Source organism: Leucoraja erinacea, chromosome 1, assembly GCF_028641065.1.
Source record: "Leucoraja erinacea ecotype New England chromosome 1, Leri_hhj_1, whole genome shotgun sequence".
Lineage (NCBI taxonomy): Eukaryota > Metazoa > Chordata > Chondrichthyes > Rajiformes > Rajidae > Leucoraja > Leucoraja erinaceus.
Genome location: NC_073377.1, coordinates 50,587,556 through 50,611,430, shown reverse-complemented (window position 1 = coordinate 50,611,430; position 23,875 = coordinate 50,587,556). Strand labels below are relative to the sequence as shown.

Below are 23,875 nucleotides of genomic sequence, written 5' to 3'. Positions count from 1 at the left end.
GAATTACCAGCCATTAAATTGACAAGCTTCGATTGACACGTAACTCTATTAAACAATGTAACCAAACAGCCTTTCGTAATTTTAGCTTGCAGTAACAAAAATACATTTATAGCTGTTAAAAAGAACTTTGTGCACTCGGCTGGTTAGGCGGTTGGTGTCTTTGGAAGGAGAAGCGAAGTTAACGTTTACGGTCGATGGCCTTTCACCCTGAACTCCGGGTCGTGGGAGTCTCACTTAGACTGGGACAGGGTTTCCTCAACCCACCATCCCAATGCTCCAGACCTCCTATTTTGCTCTCAATCTATGATTGCGGGAATCAGCAGCAGTTATTGCCGTTCCTGAGCTGCACTGGACAAGGTGATGCTGGGTGGCCCTCTTGGGCCGCCGCTGTGCTCTGTCTCATGAGTGAGGTCCCATTGGGCTCACAGTGACTAGACTCCAGGATTTTGACCCCGGCGGCCAGCCAATGATGTAAATGGAGGGAAAAACTCTTACTCGGTCATAGTGGACAATTGGCAATAACGGACACCATTCTCACCCCCTCCCCATGGTCCGATATAGCGAGAGTTATGTATTTTGTTAAGTTAGCGTTTGAACCTAATGTCCTGGAATGTTATTGCATATTTACTTTCCTTCCTACCCCTATTGTATTTGATTCTCCAGTTTTTTAAAGCTTTTGAGGCATCAAAAGATAACTGAGTTTAGTCATTTTTAGTATTGAGTAATACCATAGAAAGGAAAAGGATCTTTCAAACCCAAATGTTTTTCCTCTTTTATTTTTCCTATATACAGATTTTGCAAAATCTATTGAGATAATTCTGGGATTTCAACACTCACAAAGTAGAGATGGGGAAGCTGTCCAATCAGCAGCTGAAAATCCTGTATGTGGTTGGATAGGTGTTTGGCGGCCATGTCCATGAGGTACTATAAACAGCCCACAAAGCACACCAGGCCGGCCCACATAGTGCAATACCAAAAACCTCCACATTTTTTTTTAAATCTCCAGAGAGATCGTAACAAAATACAAGTAAAGCTTAAAGAATCGCATGTCATCATGACAGGGAAGATGACCAAAATTGCCTCTACCTCATTTGCTATATTATTCAATATTTCCGTGTTTTTCTTTTGCATGCTATGTTGCTGTTATTTTTCTTCTAATCTCTTTCTCATATAAATTGTTTTGAATCTTGCCACTGGAATCCTAATTCTGAAAACGTGCATCTATTTATTCTGAGAAGTCAGCTGCATATTTGGATCCTTACGGATTGCTTGACTGCAATTGAATCCTGTATTTCTTACCATAATATTATTTAGTGCAGATTGACAAAATTGCCAACTCCTTTCTCAATAAATAACCATTATAAATAAAGTAATTTAGCTTTTCCTCCTGTCCAATCTTCATTTATTATACATACATTTCCCATGTCAAACATCTTGAAGAATCCTGGGAAAACAATAAGCACTGTCCCTGTTCTACCTTGCTTTGTCCATTTTTGTCAATTAACCAACATAATTGTTGAGGATTTGTCTATTTCCTGGTCCAGTTAGTTTATTTCTGTGGAATATAGTTACGATTTTCCATTGTTGGCTACTGTTTCTACTGTGGAGAATTTCCTATCCTTACAGTCAGGTAGGATAGTAATTTTAGTTGGATTTAAGCCTTTTAAATATGCTCCATTAGTTATTGAGGCTTCACTTGAGGAATCCTTTGCTTACTTTGGGTTCTTACTGTTTTTAGGCTTGGTGTTTAACACCATGGGTTTATCTGGGTCTGTTAATGAGAAATAGTTGCTAAATTGATAGAATATTTAAAATTATACATTCAAATTCTGAACAGACCTTTGCATGGATCAGTGTCATAATGCACAGGACAAAAGCTGCAAGGGTAAGTATTGTCTAAGATGATTTTCCAATTCATAACCTTTAAATATATATATGTAAGTTGGCAGATCCAGTGAACCATCATATTTGGGTTTCAGCATTTTATCACACAGCAATGTAACTACAAAACATTTCTTTTTAGGGATTACATGGATCGCCTAGTAGATGAGGCTGAGATGGGAATGCTAAGTCGATCGACACATTCTCCGTCTATTTGTACTTCCGTCAATAGATCCGAAACGATTTCTGATCAGCATAGTTTAATGAGCTCTGGACATGAGTTTTCTGGTAAGGATTGATATAATTTTCAAACAATGGTTATTATCTAAGTAAATTAATATACTTGACAGTGCAAACATTCGAACCTCTATGGTGAAAATAAGTGTTGCATTGATAGATATTGTGCCTTTGTGACATAAAGATGCGTAATTTGGTGATTTATGAGATGGCATTCTTAAAAATTTGCAGGTATATAGATTTTATGCAACACTTTGTGACATGAATATGAACTTTTCATTTATGACAGTTCCTTACAATTCCCCAGGCTGTTAAATAAATCTTGTCAGCATAGGGTTAGGGCAGTTTGGGATTAGGCAATTGTGTTCCAGGATTCACAAGTTATATGTAGCCCTGACATTGTGTACTTAAGATACAAGATGTAAAATTCCCTTGTATATGTGCAGCAGAGTGTCCACAACAGCCTGAAGTAAATTTCAAAGCTCAAGTCTTTGAATTTTAAACTTGAACTAAGGGACACTTACTAAATTCTAATGTAATTTTAATTTTTCTTTCCAATACTGCAGTAAAGAATTACGTAAGTGAGAACTAGACCATTAACAGAAATTTCATAAGATAAAGCTCTATAAAATAAGAAATGCAACAATCAAACGCATAAAAAAAGACTGAGTAGAATCAAAGCAAATCCAAAAGATTCTGTAGACATATGGCAGGAAAGGGGTAATAATACAGAAGTGAGGCTGACCAAAGATGAGAAAATAAATATTCTCAGAGGCAGAGTGCTGCAGTACTAACTGGGCACTTTATACCGCTTGAAGGTAGACACAAAATGCTGGAGTAACTCAGCGGGTCAGGCAGCATCTCTGGAGAGAAGGAGTGGGTGACGTTTTGGGTCAAGACCCTTCAGACTGATGTCAGGGGAGGGGGCGGAACAAAGATAGAATGTAGTCGGAGACAGTAAGACTAGGGGGAGAACTGGGAAGGGGAGGGGATGGAGAGAGAAAGCAAGGGCTATCTGAAGTTAGAGAAGTCAATGTTCCTACCGCTTGGGTGTAAACTACCCAAGTGTAATATGAGGTGCTGTTCCTTTAATTTGCGCTGGGCCACACTTTGACAATGTAGGAGGCCCAGGACAGAAAGGTCAAATTGGGAATGGGAGGGGGAGTTGAAGTGCTGAGCCACCGGGAGATCAGGTAGGTTAAGTTGGACTGAGTGGAGGTGTTCAGCGAAACAAATGCTGAGCCTGCGCTTTGTCTCGCCGATATAGAGGTTGACACCTGGAACGGCGGATACAGTAGATGAGGTTGGAGGAGGTGCAAGTGAACCTCTGCCTCGCCTGGAAAGACTGTTGGGGTCCTTGGATGGAGTCGAGGGGGGAGGTAAAGGGACAGGTGTTGCATCTCCTGCGGTTGCAGGGGAAAGTATCTGGGGGGGGGGGGGTTGGGGTGGGAAGGGACAAGTTGACCAGGAGTTTGAGGGAAAGGTCTCTGCAGAAAGGGGTGGAGATGGGAAGGTGTGGCCAGAAGTGGGATCCTGTTGGAGGTGGCGAAAATGTTGGAGGATTATATGCTGTATGCGGCTGATGGGGTGGAAGGTGAGGACTGGGGGGGACTCTGTCCGTGTTGCGAATGGGGGAGGGGGGGCAAGAGCGGAGCTGTGGGATATCAAGGAAAACCCCTAGTGAGAGCCTCATCTATAATGGAAGAGGGGAACCCCCGTATCCTTAAGAATGAGGACAACTCCGATGCACTGGTATGGAACACCTAGTTTGGGCCCAGATGCGACGTATCTACTTCTGTCTCCGACTGCATTCTATCTTTGTCCCACCCTCTCCCCTGACATCAGTCTGAGGAAGGATCTTGACCCAAAACGTCACCCATTCTTTCGCTCCAGAGATGCTGCCTGATCCGCTGAGTTACTCCAGCATTTTGGTCTACCTTCGATTTAAATCAGCATCTGCAGTTCTTTCCTATACTTTATATCATTACGCCAAGAAAGAAGAATGCTGAATTTTCATTCAAGCTCAATATGCTGAAACTCAGGATGGACTAACACATGATAAAGTGAAGCAACTAGAAAGGTTAGCTGCCCTTAAAGAGAATTAACCATTTAATCCAGACAGGATGCATCCTAGATTACCGAGGGATGGAAATAAATTGCAGGGCCGGGGGTGCCTATGTGTCAAATCTCGACAAATTCAAAGGTTGTGTTTCAGGACTAAAATGGTAACTGGAACCTTGGTCAAAGAATGGTAGTCTAGTCCATTTAATCTTGCTGATGAAGAATGTTTAAGAAACAATAATTATGTTCAGAGTAAACAATCATTTGGACAAATGTTACTGATTAGAGAGAGTTGGTATAGATTTGGTAAATGTCAGAGAGGGTTGATGTGATGTATATGGCTTTCTAAAGTGTATTTGATCCGGTGCCACATAATAGGTTGTCACCACAACTGAAGGCCACCAAATAAGAGGCTGTGGCAACATGGGTACTAATTTCCTAGTGAACAGGAAACAAGTGGTGAAATAAAGTTTTTCTCATCAAGAAAAAGTGGGTAATGAAGCTGCCTGGGGCTATGTGAAGAACATATATTATAACTTAGACTTGAGCAGACAGGAAAACTGTCAAATGTGCAAGGGGTAAAAACTGTGATTAGATAGATTGAATTTAATACTGAGGAATGTGAAGGTTCATGCTTTGGTGGGAAGATGTAGTATTTTTAATCTGAGCGAATACGTACATGATTTGGAATACTATGCTTTATAAATAGAGGCATAGAAGGCAAGAGCAAGGAAGTCAATTGATATTTAGAAACTGGGAACTGCAGATCAGTGCTTCCACACCTCAAAAGAAAAAAATGTCCTTAAATAGAATCCCAAATTTCCTGGAATTTGATGGTATTTCCAGAAATTTTCAAAAATGCTTCCAGCGATTTGATGTTTTTTTTTTTGCGTGCACAAAGAAGAACAAGGCAAAATAGATCAATGTAACTACACCGTAACTGCCTGCTTCTGTTCCTCACTTGTACAGTGTTATGCAAGGCAGCTTTCGTTGCCTCCAACAGCTTTAGTTAGCTTTGTTTTTTCAACCTGCTCTCATGTGCCTCGGTCTCTGCCCTCCATCCCTCTCTCTCTCTCTCTCCCTCTCTCTCTCTCCCTCTCTCTCTCTCTCTCTCTCTCTCTCTCTCTCTCTCTCTCTCCCTCTCCTCCCTCTCTCCCTCTCTCTCTCTCCTCTCTCTCCCTCTCTCTCTCTCCCTCTCTCCCTATCTGCTTTCTCCCTCTCCCTTCCCCTCTCTCTCCCCCTCCCTCCCTCTCTCTCTCTCCCTCCCTCTTTCTCCCTCACTCTCTACCTCTCTCTCTCCCTCACTCCCTCTCCCTCTATATTTCTCCCACTCTCTCCCTCACTCTCTCCCTTACTCTCTTTGTCTACCTCCTCTCCCCCCTCACTCTCTCCCAATGTATCTCTCTCTTTCTCCTCTCTCCCTCTCTCTCCCTCCTTCTCCCTCCCTCCTCTCTCTCTCTCCTCTCCCTCCTCTCTCGGCCCCCTCCCCCCACCCACCATCTCCCTCTCTCAAGATCAAGGCCCAATCCCTCTCTCCCTCCAATCTCTCCCCTCTCCCCCTGGTAACCTTTCCCCCTCCCTCTCTCGCTTATCCAGAATTCTATCACTGCTCTCTGAAAAATCTCTCCCTCTCTCAAAGGCTCCACTCTCCACTGAGAAGAATCCCAAATACCTCATTTCTTCTACGAGAATCTCTCCTCTCCAGTCTGTGATCCAAGCGCTCTCTCTAGCCCTCCCTCTCTCGCGTCTTCTCCCTCCCCTCTCTCTCTCTCTGCCTCCCTCCTCTAGCACTATATTTCTCTCCCTCCCCTAGCGCTCCAGCCGACAGCTCTCTTTGTCTCTTCCCACGCGTTCTCTGACAGGGCCTCTGTTTAAAACTCCTTTCTCTCCTCTCTCTCTCTCCCTCTCTCGCTCTCCCCCCTCCCTCTCGCTCAACTCTCCCCCTCCCCTCTCTCCTTACTCCCTCCCTCTCTCTCTCGGAAATTCCTCCCTCCTCTCAATTCTCCCTAAAATTACCTCTCTCTCCAACCAGAATCTCTCGCTCCCCTCCCTTCCGGGTAATTCCCTCTCAAAGTGGAAACACTGCTGCTCTCTCCTGCTTGTTTCTCAAAAAAGACCCCTCCTCTCTCTATCTTACAAAAACCTCTCTCTCGTCATCTGGGAATCTCTCCCTCGCCCTCTCCCATCCCTCCGCGATTCTGGCGCTCCCCTCTCTCCTCTCCTCCCCTCCGGCTCCTCTCCTCTCCGCGATCCCTTACTAGGCTGTACCCTCTCGCACATGTTCAGCCTCTAGTCTCCCTCCCCCTCTCGCTCGCTGCAAGACCCCGCTCGCAAAAGGTCCCTCTCCTCTTTATAGGCCTCGATAATCTCCTCTAATCGATCTCCCTCTCTCGCTCTCTCCCTCATCTCCTCTCCCCTCTCGCAGCCCTCAGGGTTTTCCCTCCCAAACTCCCTCCCTCTCTGTACCTCCCTCCCTCCTCTCATTAAATGGGGCCCTATATAACCCTGAATATCAAGTTATCTATAGCGAGTAGTTCATTTTGGGCTCCCTTATCCCCCGCAATATTTTTCTCGGCATTTGAGGGCACTAATCCAGCGCTATGTCCTCCGTTCTAAACCAGCTTGAGTTCCACATGAACCTGCAAGACAAGGCTAAGCCGAATGTAAATGGGCAATTACCGCCCACTTTCACCACTAGGCTTAACACTAAACTGCCTGAAAAATAATCATTGGCCTCAAATTCCACTGAGAGAGAATTCCAAATAAAAAATTTGTTATACGAGAATTTTCCTGAACAGTCTGTGATCCAAGCGCTGTGGCTATAGCGCTAAGTTTTAAGCCCATAGCACTGCATCCGGTAGCACTATATTTAGAACCCATAGCGCTCACACAGCTCTTTTTTAAATTCCCACGCGAAAATCAATAGGGAACAAGATGTTTAATTTTTAAGAGCCAAAAAATGGTAGTAACTGTGGCTATTACTTGACACCCCTTCAAAGTGAATTTGATGCGGAAATTTCTGAAATTATTGTTTTGCTTTATCCGAAGACAACCAAATTGCCCGACTTTCGGGTTTTCCTTCAATCTGAAAACTTTGCAGATGCTTGCTTACAAAAAAGACACAGAGTGCTGGAGTAACTCAGCAGGTCAGGTCAGGTCAGGCAGCATCTCTGAAGAACATGAATAGTGATGTTTCAGGTTGGGACCCTTCTTTAGACTGATTGGGGAGGGAAGGGGGAGTAAGGTGGAAGAGAAGAAGGGGAGGACAAAGCCTGGCAAGTAATAGGTGGATACGTGAAGGGGTATTTTTGATGGGCGGGTTGTTTTTGGGGGGGGGTTGTCAGTGGTTACCTAAAATTGAGGAATTCAATGCTTATGCTGTTGGATTGGAAGCTGCGCATACGAGGTGGTGTTCCTCCAGTTTGCCTATGGTCTCACTCTGACATGGAGGAGGCAATGGTATGAACATTGAATCCTCTAATTTTAGGTAACTACTTAAACCCCTCCCTTGTGCCCCACCTGAACTTGCACTTATTGCTTTCTCCTCCTATCGCCTACATTTGTTCCTCTAGCTTTACCATCTCCTTTTCAAAAATCCCCTCACCCTTATCCACCTGTTGTATGCCAGGCTTTGTTTCAGCTTTCTTTCGTTCCCCTACCCCCACCACCATCTCTCACCCACCGTCTGAGGAAAGGTCCTGACCGAAATGTCGCCTATCCATGTTCTCCAGTGATGCTGCCAGACCTGCTGAGTTACTTCAGCCCTTTGTCTTTTTTCAAACAATATTTAATCTGGGTGACATGCTTTAAGCATCATGCAAAGACGTAGAGTGCAGAAGTCAGCCTGTGATGATAGTGGATGCATATCCAACTGGTCAAAAAGAGCTTGGCAAGTAGCTAAAATGAAAGAATTTGAGGAACATGGGCAAAAGGCAGGAAAGTGGGTCTAGCCAGAAGCTTGCATATAATGCTGTCACAAAGTGGATTGGCAGATGTCCTCCCACACCTTCGTCAATCTATGATTTTAAAGTTTGTAACCCTTTAATCAGATTTAATTGTCTATCATGTTTCTTTCTTTCAACACAATGAAATATCTCAACGTTTCAGTATATCTCACTTTAAAAAGAGCCCAAATCCAAACAGGCAGAAAATGTCTACCGTTGAAGAGTATGAAAGGAAATTTGAATTTTGAAATATTATTTCTTTAAAATGACATGAGTATAGTTTTGTGTATAACACTAGACTAAGTGGGACCCGTTGGGTCCCTTTGTCACACGGGAGGCTTGGTCCCCCCACGCAATATTCCACCACTAAGCCATAGCCCCCAACTGCGCATGATCGGCTGATGGTCCCGCACTAACGGCAGAAGTTAAGTTAAAGTGAATAACTTTGCATTTAATATTTCCATGACCTCGCTATCTCTCTTCCTACTCCTATCCTCCTCCAATACCCCTCATCACCCATCACTCTGTCCTCCTCTTGACCCACTTCTTTCACCCGGGAGAGGGAGGGAGGGAGAGATTGAGGGAGGGGGAGATTGAAGGAGGGGGAGGAGGGAGGAAAGAGAGAGGAAGGGAGGGAATAAGAGGGAGGGAAAAAAGAAGGGAGAGAGGGAGGGGGATATGGAGAGAGGGAGGGAGGGGGGTGAGAGAGAAAGGGAATAGGAGAGGGAGGGAGGGGGAGGGAAAGGGAGGGAGGGGGACAGGGAGAGATGGAGTGAGAGGCGGAGAGAGCGGGATGGAAAGAAAGGGGGGGAGAGTGCGGGAAGGAGGGAGAGTGGGGGGCGTATCAGTTTTACAGTGAATAGGGAGGGAGAGAGGGGAAAGAGTGGATGGATAGAGATAGTGGGAGGGAGGATAGGAGGGCTTGTCCTTGGTTCCATCCCAGGCCGCGGCTTCTTTCTCGGCCCCGGTCATGGCCCCATCCCAAGACCCGGGCTCGGCCGTCACTTCCCGTCCAGCCCCAGGTTCGGCTCGGCTCCAGCTCAGGCCAAGCCCAGTCCCTGGGCTCGTCCTTGGCTCCAGACCGGCCCGCAGCACCACCCTCCCCACCCGGCCGCCGCCACTCCTTCACCGCGGCGCTGGTGGCAACCTCCAGCCGACTGACAGCGGACACGGCCAATCAGTGCGGCAATGGTGCAGGAAGAGGCGTTGACGTCCCGGTGATGCCCCTTCCTGACTGACAGGAAAGGAGACTAATCTGCACATGCACTGTTTTTACGATTTTCAAACCTTAACTTTTACAATATAGTATTGATCGGAACAAAACTTGTTGCACTTGAGCACAGGGGGATGGTGAGTAGGGTGGCGAAAAATCATAGCGCCATCGTGTACCGTTTTTGCGCTAATAGAAAAACTGCACAAACTTGAAGAGCACAAGATCAGAGTTTTAGTTAGGTATAGATAGATTGATAGATTAGGGAAGGTTGTTCCATCATAAAAGCTGTAGTTCAAGCAATGTCATGAAGAAATTGTTTAACAATTTACCTGCATGTAAAGGATGATAGTATGTCATAAGCGATAGGTGTAGAATTAGGCCATTTGGCCCATCAAGTCTACTCTGCCATTCAATCAGGGATGATCTATCTCTCCCTCCTAACCCCATTCTCTTGCCTTCTCCCCATCCCCTCTGACACTTGTACTAATCAAGAATCTATCTATCTCTGCCTTAACAATATCCACCGACCTGGCCTCCACAGCCTTCTGTGGCAAAGAATTCCACAGATTCACCACCCTCTGACTAAAGAAATTTCTTGTCATCTCCTTCCTAAAAGAACGTTCTTTAATTCTGAGGCTCTGATCTTAAGTCCTTGACTCTCCCACTAGTGGAAACATCCTCTCCACATCCACTCTATCCAAGCCTTCCTCTAAACTCCAACGAGGACATGCCCAGTGCCAAAATGCTCTTCATAGGTAAACCTACTCATTCGTCAGATCATTCTTGTAAACCTCTGGACCCTCTCTAGAGCCAGCACATCATTCCTTGGATATAGTGCCCAAAATTGCTCACAATATTCCAAATGTGGCCTTACCCCGCCTTTTAGAGCCTCTGCATTCCATCCCTGTTTTTGTCTGCAAGCCCTAGCTGGCAAACCTTTACTACTCGATTTGCAGATTAACGTCATCCTGACCAGCACTTCCCTTTGTCGGAAACCTCTGGACCCTCATCCTGTCTTGCCAGCACATAACTGAAACGGCTTAAATCCTTTTAAAAGTTTGCCAATTATTAAACTAGTAGTAGAAGGGAAGCTAGACCGTGGAATCAAATCACTTGTTTCCTTCGTGCTGATGACATCTTTATGTTTGTAATAGATGACAAAGCCTCCACATGTGCTGATATAAGTATTTTCATCTTATGTATTTTTCAATGGAATCGATTAGTGCAGGAAGAGACAGAATTAAGGAGCTTATTTAAGTTATCTAAATAAGTACCTTCTGGCTTGAGTTTAACAGGGATAATGTTTGAATTGGCTGGGTAAATATATGTTCTTTGCGGAACATTATGGAGACTCAAACATCAAACGAAGCCCATGGTTAAAGTGAATGCTAGTACAATCTTTTGTTGACCAAGGAAAAGATTAAGGACCAATAGGGTGCTGTTATAAAAACTAAACAAAATTTTTGCTCAAGGTTGCTAGGTATAGACTATCAAGGTGAATGAGGAGGGGAGCTTTTGCGAGGGGCTTGAGTTATAGGGATAGTTGAATTGGCTGGGAATGTTCTTTGCGGTATTGGAGACTCAATCACGAAGCCCATAGTTAAAGTGAATGCTTACAATGTTTAAATTCAACGTATCTGGAACGCGCTGTCAGAAGAAGCATAGAAGCGTCAATTAACATACTAAGTCATCTGTCTTCAGGATGTGGGGTGGGTGGAGGAAGCTCCAGAGATCCCAGAGGAATCCCACACAGTCACAGGGAGAACATGCAAACTCCACACAGTGCACCAAAGATCAGGATTGAATCCTGGTGTCTGACCCGGTGAAGCTTCGTCACTCTGTTGCCCCTCCTCCACCCTCCCCCAGGTTGCAGTGAAGGTTTGGCTTAATTGTGAACCAAGGAGAAAAAATAAACAATGTTTTAAGGATGAGATGTTCTGCAAAGCCGGCACCTCCAATATAGAGAGAACCACATTGCAAGCACTTGACACAGTGTATTAAATTGCTCGAGGTACAAATGAGGTACTACTTCACACAGAGGAATGTTTGATTCTCTGGTGAAAATAAAAGGGTAGGTGTTGCATCTGCTACAGTTGCATGGGAAGACACTAGAAATGGAATAGGTGTTGGCAGAGATGCAAGGATGAACATGAACATTATGGAGAAAATAATCTTTTTTGAATGCTGAAAGGGGAGAAAGATGTGCAACTTCTGACAAACTGAAAGTGGTGGAAATTCCAGAGAGTGTTTTGTTGATTGTTGGGACGGATGCTCTGCATGGGAGAGAGGGGTAAAAGCAGAAGAGTGGGCAACGGAACAGACACAGATGAGAGACCCGTCAACTGTGGTGGAGATGAAACTGTTTAAAAAAAGTAAAGACCTTGAATGCAGCAGTATTGACAATGGTGTTGTTGGAATAGGCACATGGGTCCTGGAGGAGTAGAAGGAAATTAAGTCCTTACAGGCAATGGGATGGGAAGATGTACAACTGCAGGAGTCCATGGGCTTGTTGTGGATGGTTTTTGCTGACCTAACCCATGATAGACATAGAGAAGTCTGAGATAGAAATTGACCAGGTATAAATAGAACTGACCTCCTTTTGGCCTCTCACATTGTTCCAAAAAAGTTAAACATAAGCCTAGAGCATTTTCTTGTCGTGCTGGGTATGTTAGTGTCTTCAGCACTCCATGTAGAATTCAACAATTTTCAGATAATCAACCTTCCCAGATTGAATCAGAACTTAATTTAAGGTCTTCATCCCTAACGTTAACTCTTTTCATCTCTCACCTCAGACACTGCCCGACCTGCTGAATAATTATAGCACTGTTTTTATTTCACTTCTCGTACATCTGCAGTATATTTCTTCTCCCTTATCTTGAATTTCACGTTGAGAGCAGTTCTTTGTTTTCTCTCTTGCCTTCTGTTCCCGGCCATCTCCACCTACAGGTATCACCTACAAACAAACACACCACCTGTGATTCATAAGCCTTTGGTACTGAGGATTATGAAATAATATTTATTAGTCATCTCGAATGCACGATTAATAAGAGATCAATTTGCACTTTATAGTGATCTCAATCTATGACCCAATTTACTCAAGTCCTGCTACCTTTTAATTACTTCCCTTGAATTTTTGTAATACCCTCCTGAGACAACAAATCTGATTTTAGTTTAATGGCACCTCGCTAAGTATTGTATTAAGTTGCCAGAACAGATTTAATGCCAAAATCTATGGTGTGATTTGACATTGAATCCTCCTGAGTAGTCACCTGAGCCAAGTTGACTCTGGAATGGGATATTCAAGCATATTATAACAATTAATTTATCCTTGCAATTCTTTGCAGGATTGAACTAGCAAATAAAATGTGCAGTGTGCCTCCTAAAGATGTAACGTGAACATCTTGATGCCCATATCTGTTCGATTTATATTTATCCTCGCATGTAATAACTAGTTAGTTACAACTGGGCGGCACAGTAGCGCAGCGGTAGAATTGATGCCCTACAGCACCAGATACCCAGGTTCAATCCTGACTATCGGTGCTGCCTATTTGTACGTTCTCCTTGTAATTGTGTGGGTTCTCCCGGATGCTTCGGTTTCCTTCCACATTCCAAAGACGTACAGGTTTGTAGGTTTATTGGCTTGGGTGCAAAATTGTAAATCCTAGTGTGTAGGATAGTGCTAGTGTACGAGGTGATCACTGGTCAGCGCAGACGGTGGGCCAAAGGGCCTGTTTCTGCACTGTATCTCTAAAGTCACTGGTTAATAATGTAAAAATCCAGTGATCTCAGATTGTTAGATTGTGTTTTATTACTTATCCTTTTAAGTCGAATACTCTTCTATACTCTTGTGTTATAAATCTTTCAGCCATCTTGGAATGAATTAAAATGATTTGTGAAAATATCTTGGATACAGCTGTAATTTTGAAAGAATGAAATTTTGCTTTTTTTTTTAGCACTGACCAATACAACATGCAGCATTGCAGATGTAAGCTGTTTGGATTCCTATAATTTTCCTCCGGTGGAGAGTTTACACACAAAAGGACCAACTACCCATGTGCCTGCTTTAATAGACGAATCACTTGGATTGCCTACGAATGGTGACACAGATTGCCTAAATTTATTCGAGACTGGATTCTACCATTCTGATTTGAATCAGATAAGCATGTGCAACAACGAGACTGAAAGACCAGCAAAGAGATTGAAAATGGGGATCTCTGTTCAAGAATCTTTCATCAATGACCTTTCTGTAAATAACCTGGATGTGGATTTTGAGAATCACACACACCACATCACGAGTGCCAAAATGTCTGTTTCTGTTGCAGATTTTAGCAGCTTGCCTAATAATGAAGCAAATGGCTTCATCAATCCCTGTGCACTACACCAGCATACAGCTCTCCAATCAGAGTGACTCCTCCATTGAAACTTCTCATGAAATGGTGGTATGCAGCAATGTTGAACTTGGTTGGTGAGCCATGGAAATTGTTCAGTCATTCACTGGAAGTTTGAATTTTTTTACAATGACATCAGTGATGTCTTTTTACCTATAGGACTTCAATCAATCTTGATTTCTCAAGAGTTAAATAGCCATTTATTTTCAATCCCTGGTAACATAGAAATTTGAGAGATTATGTTCAAATAGCAGAGTTGGGGACGAGAAATTGAACTTCTTGACGCAGTCCTGAACTCTCACGCTGTTGCATCTCTTTTTGTAGCCTGTAGATAAAGGAACCATTTCACCTCCTGACACCACCATTTGGAATCTGAAACAATAGAAATGGCTTCCATGAAAGCGCACTGCTGTCACAGTAGTGGGTATAGAGGAATACTAATGTTTACAGGTACCTGGCCTTGTTCCTGGCGATTGTAGCATTTTGGAAGTGAACAGTGCACAACCAGTGCAAAGACCTGCATGAACAGAGCCATCTCATCCATTCATTTAAAACAGAGCACTTCAGTTTACAGTGCCATGAGTGCATACTTTGGGGAAAAAATTGATGGATGAAATACAAATGGGAAGACGCCCTCAGACTCAAGTGTTGGGCATGGCTGCCATCTGTAAACGGGTTGGAACTACTGCCAGATTTCTGTGCTTAGAAACTTTTCAAGCTTTTATTGATTAGATTAAATATTGAATTTTGTGATAATTGTACATTGTTTTTTTAAGACTTTAAAGATTGTATTATAGTGTATCTCAAATTGCGTAGTGCATTATATATCGAAGAAGATTTCCAGGGGCAGCTGAAATTGTCTCAACACAACTTGGGACTTGCCACTTCTAATCACAATTCTGTTTGACAATTAAGCCATGTCTCTTGCAGCAGTTCATTGTGTTCTGTATTCAACGTTCTGTACATGCCTAACTAAGCACAGTACAGTCAAACCTTGAACCAAAACTGAACTTAAATATTTTGTAATATATTCTGAATCTTTACAATTTTTCTGGAAGTAAAAGTTTGCAATAAAACACTTGACTTAAACAGGGACATTTGAATTTTCCAGTAATTATTTGATTAGACTTACTTGGGATCCATTTTACACAGCAGGATATAAAAGGGTGTTTTTAAGTGTAAATTGATGCTGGTCATAATCAAAGTCAGCCAAAAAAATTGGAAATTCCGTATGACTTGGTATTAGAAAATACTTATGCTGAAAGATACGTCCCATTTAACTTATTTATAGTATGTGCTATATCACGTATTTCGTGGTATAATTTTTACATTACATTCATTGTTTTCCTAGTTTCTAATTGACAATGTAGTCATTAATATTTAAAACTCATTTCCATCATTGAGCATGTATCAAAAATGTAGTTATTAGACCCAGATGAATACCCATTATTACATATTTTTAAAAGTAAAATAATTTACTGAAATACATTTGATAAACAGGTTTACTGTATTTGCAGGCAAATTGAAAGTGTGAAGTAGGTTAATTAGCTGGGATACATAACATAATGAACTGCTTTAGTGTACTGTAAATATTTGCATAGTCTGGAGAATCTATCTTCACCCTTCCCCCAGCCCCCCACCCCTCCCTCAACCTTATTTGCACAAGCCCCTAAAACAGTGCAGAATTTTTACACAAATACTGCCATTTTAAAAGCGCAAGAATGAATACTGTAGTTTGAGAGGCTGAATTGGTTTGCTATGTAGACAAGTATGACTGTACAGCCATACAATGGTCTTTCAGTTTTTAATACAGGAATCTTGTAAGGTAGATGAAGCTTTAGGTTCTGAGGCCATACAGGGTGGCATAAAGGTACAAGACACAGAAGTAACGGGTAGCCTTGGCTCTTGCCAGTATTGCGTGGAATTGTGATTCATGTCATCTGCTTGTAGCTTGTGCTGATCTATGCATTTGTCTTCTGTGGGATCTTTCTTACTAATGTTAACTGAACCCAGTCCTGTACTTGTGGAAATGCTATTCATATCCCTTCATTTATATATTTGAGCGTGATTGGATTTGCAAAGGCTAGTCTGTAGTAATGTTCATACAGATTTATGACTGATCAACTTGTATCAGTTGCACTTTTTGAAATTTTAAAACCATTCCTAGTGCATTATAAATACAGAAATTAACTATGCATTCAGACTTTGTAAGGTTTCCCTGGCAAACAGTAGTGTATGATTTTTATTACAGGGTTTAATTTAAAATTTCCTTTGATTTGCTTGTGATTTTTAAAATAAAATCCTTATTGGTATGTATTCTCTTGCCAGTAACATTGATTAACTCTTCTGACTGAATAATACAGTTTATTTAAAAACATTTAGTCTGAAATTGTTTAACCTTTTTTTGGTTGGGTCTAGTCAGTGTTATTTACGTGATACAATGTTTAGATTTTTTTAAATGTGTTTGGGGTGTTGAAAAATTGCTCTTCATCCTTCACGCAAAACAAAGATCATCGAAATACTCAACCAAAACTAAAACCAAAATCTTAATGGGAACTGATATTTTAGAACTTTGTAAATTTAATTTCATGTTCTTATTAAACAGGGCAATAATTTGAGAGAATGTAATTATGTAGAATTTATGCATCTAGTAAACTACTTTTCTGAAGTTTAAAGTGTCATGAAATGATCCTTGCTTATTCTTTCTAAATGAGAATCTCATCATTTAACCACTGGGATTTGGAAGATTTGCTGTGTATTGTCAAGCTTTGTTGACTGTTGGCCAAAGATGATTGTTTTTCCTTTCCATTTTGAAATGTCTGTTCATTTACTAATACATTTAGAATTGTATCTGGTGCTGTGGTGAAAATAGCAATATTTCACCAAAAAGGAGATTATGTTTTCCCACTAGTCTAAATGATTAATTTCCTAATATATGTGTAAGAAGGAACTCCAGATGCTGGTTTAAACTGAAGATGGACACAAAAAGCTGGAGTAAAGGGCCTGTTCCACTGTACGAGTTAATTTAAGAGTTCTCCCGAGTTTCCCCCACTCGAACTCGGAGAATTACGATAATAGCCGTTCATAGGCACTCGGGGCTCTCGTGGCCATTTTTCACAGTGCTGAAAAAACTTCACGAGTTACCGGGTTTCCCGAGTACCTGCCGTTAGCATTACGAACCGCTACGGGACATCCACGAGCTCAGACGTAGCCGCTACGTACATTCTACGTACTTACCACAAGTTTTTTTTTTTTTTAAACTCGGGAGAGCTCTTGAATTACCTCGTACAGTGGGACAGGCCCTTAACTCAACGGGACAGGCACCATCTCTGGAGAAGGAATGGGTGACGTTTCGGGTAGAGACTGAAGAAGGGTCTTGACCCGAAACGTCACCCAGTTTCCTAATATAAACTGATCCATTTACTTGAAGGTATTACTTGTTTGATGACTGAAGAATATCAAGAATAATTAGGTCATGAAAAATACTGCGATTTTTCTTTGTGGCTGAGGACAAATACATGTAGTGAGTAAATCTCTTATTATTGAGCATATTGATAACTTATCCAAAGTCTAGTACGAATTAAAATTATCTATTGAAGGTAAAATAGTGACGTTGAACTAACTGTATAAGGAAATTTGAAAAGTATATACATTGCAGAAGAGGAAGCTTGTACAATGTTTGTGAAAAATTAAAGCAATGTGGTATTGATGACCAATATAGACATGCTACTTAAATGCTTTTAATAAAATAAAAGCCCTAACAATACTGTTCTGAAGAAATGGTGCTACAGCTCCTTCTCTACTGTACTGTTGCATTTGGTAATAGAACTGCCAGTGGTGGAAAACATGGGTTAATTGGTGACAATCAAGACAGCATTCATTTTTGAAGATATACCAGAGAAAGCTCTAATGTTGTGTTTTGTTTTAATATTTGTATATAAATACTGAAGGTTTGTGTTCAGCATTATTTTGTACTTCTGTTGTACCTTGATGTGTGGTATACACCATTCCAGAAATAAAAAGTCTGGAATTCTCATCTTTATTTTCATTAAGTATAACTTTTAAGTATTATTATGAAGGTACTTTGTATTGAATTTATCTAAAGATGAAATACATATCCTAAGCAGTCTACACAAAGCTCAGTAAAAATTTGAAACGCCCAAGTAACATTATGGGAAAGTCTCTTTAGTTTTTTGTTAACATGCAGCAGAAAAATATGCCTGATTTATCTGAAAATAAGAAATTCTATTAAATATCATCGTTCTGTTCTTCCTATGAGTACAGAGCTGCATTGGAATTGGATATTGTTTCTTGAGTGGAGCAATTCAACATTTAATGTTTGCTGAGTTATTAATGTTTTAAAGATTTGAGTGTAAAGATAATAAAGGCAATAATAAGTATACTTTCAATGTATGGATTAAAAAGAAAAGATTTACTTCTAGTCATCATCAGTGCTGCTATTACTTTTCTAAGCTCTAGCAACATACATCATAATGTATACCTGCCAGGATGTTTGAGTTGATCATCTGGGTGCATTGCGATACTGAATTTAGATTCCTAACTTCCAGTTTGTCAGTTGACAATAAACTCGACATGACAGCCCTTTGAGAAATGTTATTTTGAACATTTTCTCAGTATCTGACCTCATTTGTTATTCTTAAACAACAAAAATGTGACCAAGTCGCTCTCCAGAAGAAAAACGCTCCCTCATCTTCTAGATCGCTTAAGGGATAGAGTTTTAAAGTTGGAGCACCACTAAAATCATTCAACTGCTGGCTGCATTGCACTTGGTCAGGGCTTGTATCTATGAGGTGATTCCACGATATGTCTCATGCCAAACAATTATTCAGTTCTCCAATCAAGGCAGTACCATAATTTATTTTGTTGAAAATTCCACCTTGTGCTCAGATGAGAGATTACTATTTTAAATCTGACCCCCAGAATTAATTCTACTATTGGGACGACATGAGGAATTTATTTAAGGTTTCAATGGTCTTTTATTGTCACATGTACCAATTAAGATACAGTGATATGGAAATTACCATACAACCATATGGAGAAAAAAAAGCAACAAGACATACAACTTCATAAAAGTTAGCATAAGCATCCACCACAGTGGATTCCTTCCTCACTGTGATGGAAGGCATAAAAAGTCCAAGCTTCTTCCTCTATTCTCCCGCGGTCGGGGCATTCGAACCGTGTGTCGGGGCGATCGAAGCTCCTGCGGTTTGCAGTTCCCAAAGTCGGTCTCTAACCAGGGACCACGCGCTCCGTGATGTTAAAGTTCGCAAGCACCCATGGTTGGAGCTCCGTGGTCGATGCCTGGCAAAGGGATCGCGAGCTCCGTGATGTTAAGTCTGCAGATGACTGGTGGAGCTCTCAAAATCGGTCTCCAGCAAAGAAAAAACGTATCTCTGTCGAGGCAAGAGATTAGAAAGTTCACCCCACCCCCCCCCCCCCCCCCCCCACACAAAACAAGCTAATGAACACTAAAATTATACATTTAACACATACTATTAAAACACAAAGAAGGGACAGACATACTGTTGGCAAGGCAGCCAATAGCTGAAATGATTATCCCTTGAACTGTCTTGCCTTGTGCCTTCAGCAGTTAAGGACAGATACTCATTAAGGTATTTTTAAAATAAGAAACTTCCATCCTGGTTTCAGCAGTAGATTTATTTGGTTTGATTATTTAGATGGCTGATATTATAGATATGCCAAAGCAATTTACCAAAAGTAAGATTGCTTTTAACATAGCCAATGTTGATTGAGGTCAAAGGTTTTATACTGGGAACATGTTTTCTTAAAGCTTCCAGTGACATTACTATGCAGAGATGAGATTTTTTACCCACACCATCATGCTAGTTAAATCTGCATTGAAAATGGGATAAAGTAAGAAAGTGTTTCAGAGAATGAGATTCCAGATGGATTTGTAATCCAAGGTCAAAAGTATGCACAAGCCCATTTGGCAACTTCAGTTTGGTTATTATACAAAACTCAGTGGTCAGCAGAAGAGAACGATTGATGTTTTGAGTTGTACACTGGGCTGAGGTGTCTAAACAAGGGCAGTAGCAGGGGACCCAAACATGGGAGCTGAAAGAGGAATGCACTTTCAGGAGGGCTTGTTGCTTAATTACCTCTTCCTGGATGCAAAATATTTAATTCTGGTTGTGGGATCATTTGGGTCTCTTAGTGCATGCTGTTTGGCTTGTAAAATCCTATGCTGCACCTCCAACCTGGCACCTTGTGGGCATGAGGTTGCAAATTATGAAGGAAAACAATTATGCTGCAGGCCCACTGCGCAATGATCACCAGATTGAACATCTGAATCTGTTCCGGAAGTACCATTTGGCATAGTGGTGGGAAGGTGCTTTCTCAGCAATGGCAGACATTGTTGATTCACTGTCATCTTCAAAGTGCCACCAGCCTTTGGTTTCTTGACGGAAAGGATATTTGAAGATCAAGTCCTCAGACTGACGAAGGGTCTGTCCACAGATGCTACCCAACAGAGTTCCTCAAGTAGTTTGCTTGATACCTCAGACTAAGTTCAAAACTCTTAGTTCACTTTGCAGCAATGATCTGTGATTCCAAACCTGGACTAGACATCTCAAGCCTGGAAAAAAATACCACTAATGCTATAGCTACACAATTCTCCAAAATCATGTGAAGAAAATATTATCACCTGAAGACAGTGCTGGAGTAACTGGGTCAGGCAGCATCTCTGGAGAACAGCGTTGAGTTGCGCCTGCACTTTGCGTCATTTTTTGTAAACCAGCATCTGCAGTCCCTTGTTTAAACAAAATCAGTGACTGCATAAAAAAGACCCATATAGTGTGATGAGCCTGGTGAGAACAGCAGATTCCCTTTATGAATGTTAATGAGACTGGTGCATTTTTACTACAATTCTTTTGAATTATACCTTAAATGAACTGAATTTGAATACCCTGGGATGATTTAGAAAATCAGATAATTTGTCCAGTAACATGACCACAAAGCTTACTTTCTTCAATTTACAATGATCCATCTTTGCAGTTCCACTATGGTGACGGCTTCACTGTTAAGAGCTGTGGGTCATTAACTACATCAAAATGTCTATATTGAGTTAGATAAAGTTCTTAAGGAAAAGCAGAGTTAAGCGATATGGGGAGAACGGGGTACTGATTGTGAATGACCAGCCATGATCACAGTGAATGGCGGTGCTGGCTCGAAGGGCCGAATGGCCTATTCCTGCACCTATTGTCTATTGTGTGCAAATGGTTGTGCGTTGACAAAATGATTCTGTTAAATCAGTAAAGGAATTAAGCTAAGTTAAGCTAAATATGAAATCTGTAGAAAAATAAAAAATAGACAAATTCCCCGAACTAGATAATCATAGTTCTATGGTTTTCAAATTAGGGACAAAATATTAGAGAGGCCTTAATCATACCAACTTCCAGATTTAATTTTGGTAAATTAAACCAGAAAAGGACCTATTCCGTAAATAGTCAGGCCCTGGAGAATGTTGTAGAACAAAGGGATATACATACGTAGTTCCCTGCAAATGGTGACACAGGAAGATAAGGTGGTAAAGAAGGCATTTGGCGTGCTTGCCAACATTGGTCAGGGATTTGAGTACAGGAGTTGGGACATCATGTTGCAGCTGTACAAGTCATTGGTGAAGCCACATTTGGAGTGCTGGTGGGTCAGCTAAGACAACATGTCATTAATTGCAAAGATACAGCAGTTGAGGGTGGTACTGGGACTGGTGGGGGAGCATTGGTTGTAGGGAGAGACTGGATTGACAGGGATATTTTCCTAGAGCAGTGGAGGTTGAGGGGTGACATTAGTGGTAATAAAATAATGAGGGGTGTGATTATGACAATGTTTAAGAGACATTTGGACAGGTACAAGAATGGAAAAAGTTTAGTCAGACAGGAATAGACAATTTAGTCAGCATGGATGAGTTGGGCAAAGGACCTGTTTCTATGCTGTATAACATAGACTCCATAACATAAAGCATTATAGATCAGTACAGCAAACTGAAAACCTCTTATACACTTGAGTATCTGTTCCCACCACCATCCCTAGCAGCACTTTCCAAATACCTACACTGTGCGCATGCGACCATATACGTTATACCCTTTACTCTTTTGACATATCCATCGTGGGGAAAAGGTTCCGACAGTCGATCCTATCTATGACTCTCATCATTTTTATCACCTTTCCCCTCAACCTCCAATGTTTTATAGAAAAGTCTGTCCAACCTCTTCCTACAGCTAATACTCTAATTCTGACAGCATTGTGACAAACTCAGCGGGTGCAGCAACATCTATGGAGCGAAGGAAATAGGCGACGTTTCAGGCCAAAACCCTTCTTCAGACTGATGGGGGGTGGGGGGGAAGAAGGAAGGAAAAAGGGAGGAGGAGGAGCCCGAGGGTGGGGGGGATGGGAGGAGACAGCTCGAGAGTTAAGGAAGGGGAGGAGACAGTAAGGGCTAGCAAAACTGGGAGAATTCAACGCTCATGCCATCAGGACGCAAGCAACCCAGGCGGAATGAGGTGCTGTTCCTCCATCTTCCCATCTCCCCCTATGTCTTATGCCTTCCGCAAAGACCGCTCCCTCCGCTACTCCCTTGTCAATTCTTCCCATCCCTCCCGAACCACCCCCTCCCCGAGCACTTTCCGTTGCAACCGCAAGAAATGTAACACCTGTCCCTTCACCTCCCCCCTCGACTCCATTCAAGGACCCAAGCAGTCGTTCCAGGTGCGACAAAGGTTCACCTGTATCTCCTCCAACCTCATCTACTGTATCCGCTGCTCTAGATATCAGCTGATTTACATCGGGGAGACTAAGCGGAGGTTGGGCGATCGTTTCGCCGAACACCTCCGCTCAGTCCGCAATAACCTACCTGAACTCCCGGTGGCTCAGCACTTCAACTCCCCCTCCCATTCCCAATCCGACCTCTCTGTCCTGGGTCTCCTCCATTGCCAGAGTGAGCAACACTGGAAATTGGAGGAACAGCACCTCATATTCCGCCTGGGTTGCTTGCGTCCTGATGGCATGAACGTTGAATTCTCCCAGTTTTGCTAGCCCTTGCTGTCTCCTCCCCTTCCTTAACCCTCGAGCTGTCTCCTCCCATCCCCCCGCCCTCGGGCTCCTCCTCCTCCCTTTTTCCTTCCTTCTCCCCCCATCCCCCATCAGTCTGAAGAAGGGTTTCGGCCCGAAACGTCGCCTATTTCCTTCGCTCCATAGACGCTGCTGCACCCGCTGAATTTCTCCAGCATTTTTGTGTACCTTTGATCTTCCAGCATCTGCAGTTCCTTCTTGAACAGCATTGTGACAAACCTCTTCTGCGCCTTCCCCAAAGGTTTTGCATTCTTCCCATAATGGGGCCAGGCAGAACTGTTTACAATACTCCAAATAACCAAAGTTTCACAAAACTGCAACATGTCTTTATGACTCTTATACTTAATGCCCCAACTGATGAAGGCAAGCAGACTTTATGCCTTTACCACTCTCTACTTGTGTTGCTACTTCTCAGGAGCTATGGTCGGTCTTGGACTCCCAAGATCCCTCTGCACATGTATGCTGTTAAGGATCTCGACTAACAATCCCTTTAGTTTAGTTTAGAGACACAGCACGGAAACAGGCCCTTCGGCCCATCGGGTCCGCGCCGACCAGCGATCCCAGCACCTTAACACTATCCTACACCCACGGGACAATTTTTACATTTACCAAGCGAATCAACCTGCAAACCTGCACATTTTTGGAGTGTGGGAGGAAACTGAAGATCTCGGAGAAACCCCACGCAGGTCACGGGGAGAACGTACAAATTCCGCACAACCCATGTATTCAACTTTCCACAGTGCAACACCTCACACCTGCTCAGATTAAACTCCATCTGCCATTTCTCTGCAATGAAGATTTACCTACAATATTTAATGATGATGTAAATCATATCATCGGTCAGTTCTGTTTCCTCCTACTATTAACTGCTGTTTCAATGGCTACCCAGCAACGGGTAAACAAACGATAATCCTTAAATTACTCTCACCAGTTTCAGAGTGGCTCTGGTGTCTGTCTGGAAGCTGACTGCCCTCCTTCACTGCCAGGGCTCAAGGATATCAAGTAAAAAGAGTTCAGCAAGTGAAAACAAATTGCCCACACAC

The 23,875-nt window shown here is 42.3% G+C and overlaps 1 protein-coding gene across 8 annotated transcripts in view; it reads left to right on the top strand.

Annotated features, from left to right (window-relative positions):
• Positions 1 to 15,679, top strand: part of LOC129696554 (mesoderm induction early response protein 3-like) — a 67,376-nt gene extending 51,697 nt beyond the window's left edge. For all 8 annotated transcript variants that reach the window (XM_055634589.1, XM_055634580.1, XM_055634604.1 and 5 more), the window contains 2 exons: positions 2,024 to 2,169; positions 13,290 to 15,679. In XM_055634589.1, coding sequence (XP_055490564.1) covers positions 2,024 to 2,169; positions 13,290 to 13,744 — 601 coding nt within the window. In that variant the 3' untranslated portion in view covers positions 13,745 to 15,679. The remainder of the gene's footprint in view (positions 1 to 2,023; positions 2,170 to 13,289) is intronic.
• Positions 15,680 to 23,875: the final 8,196 nt, after the last annotated feature.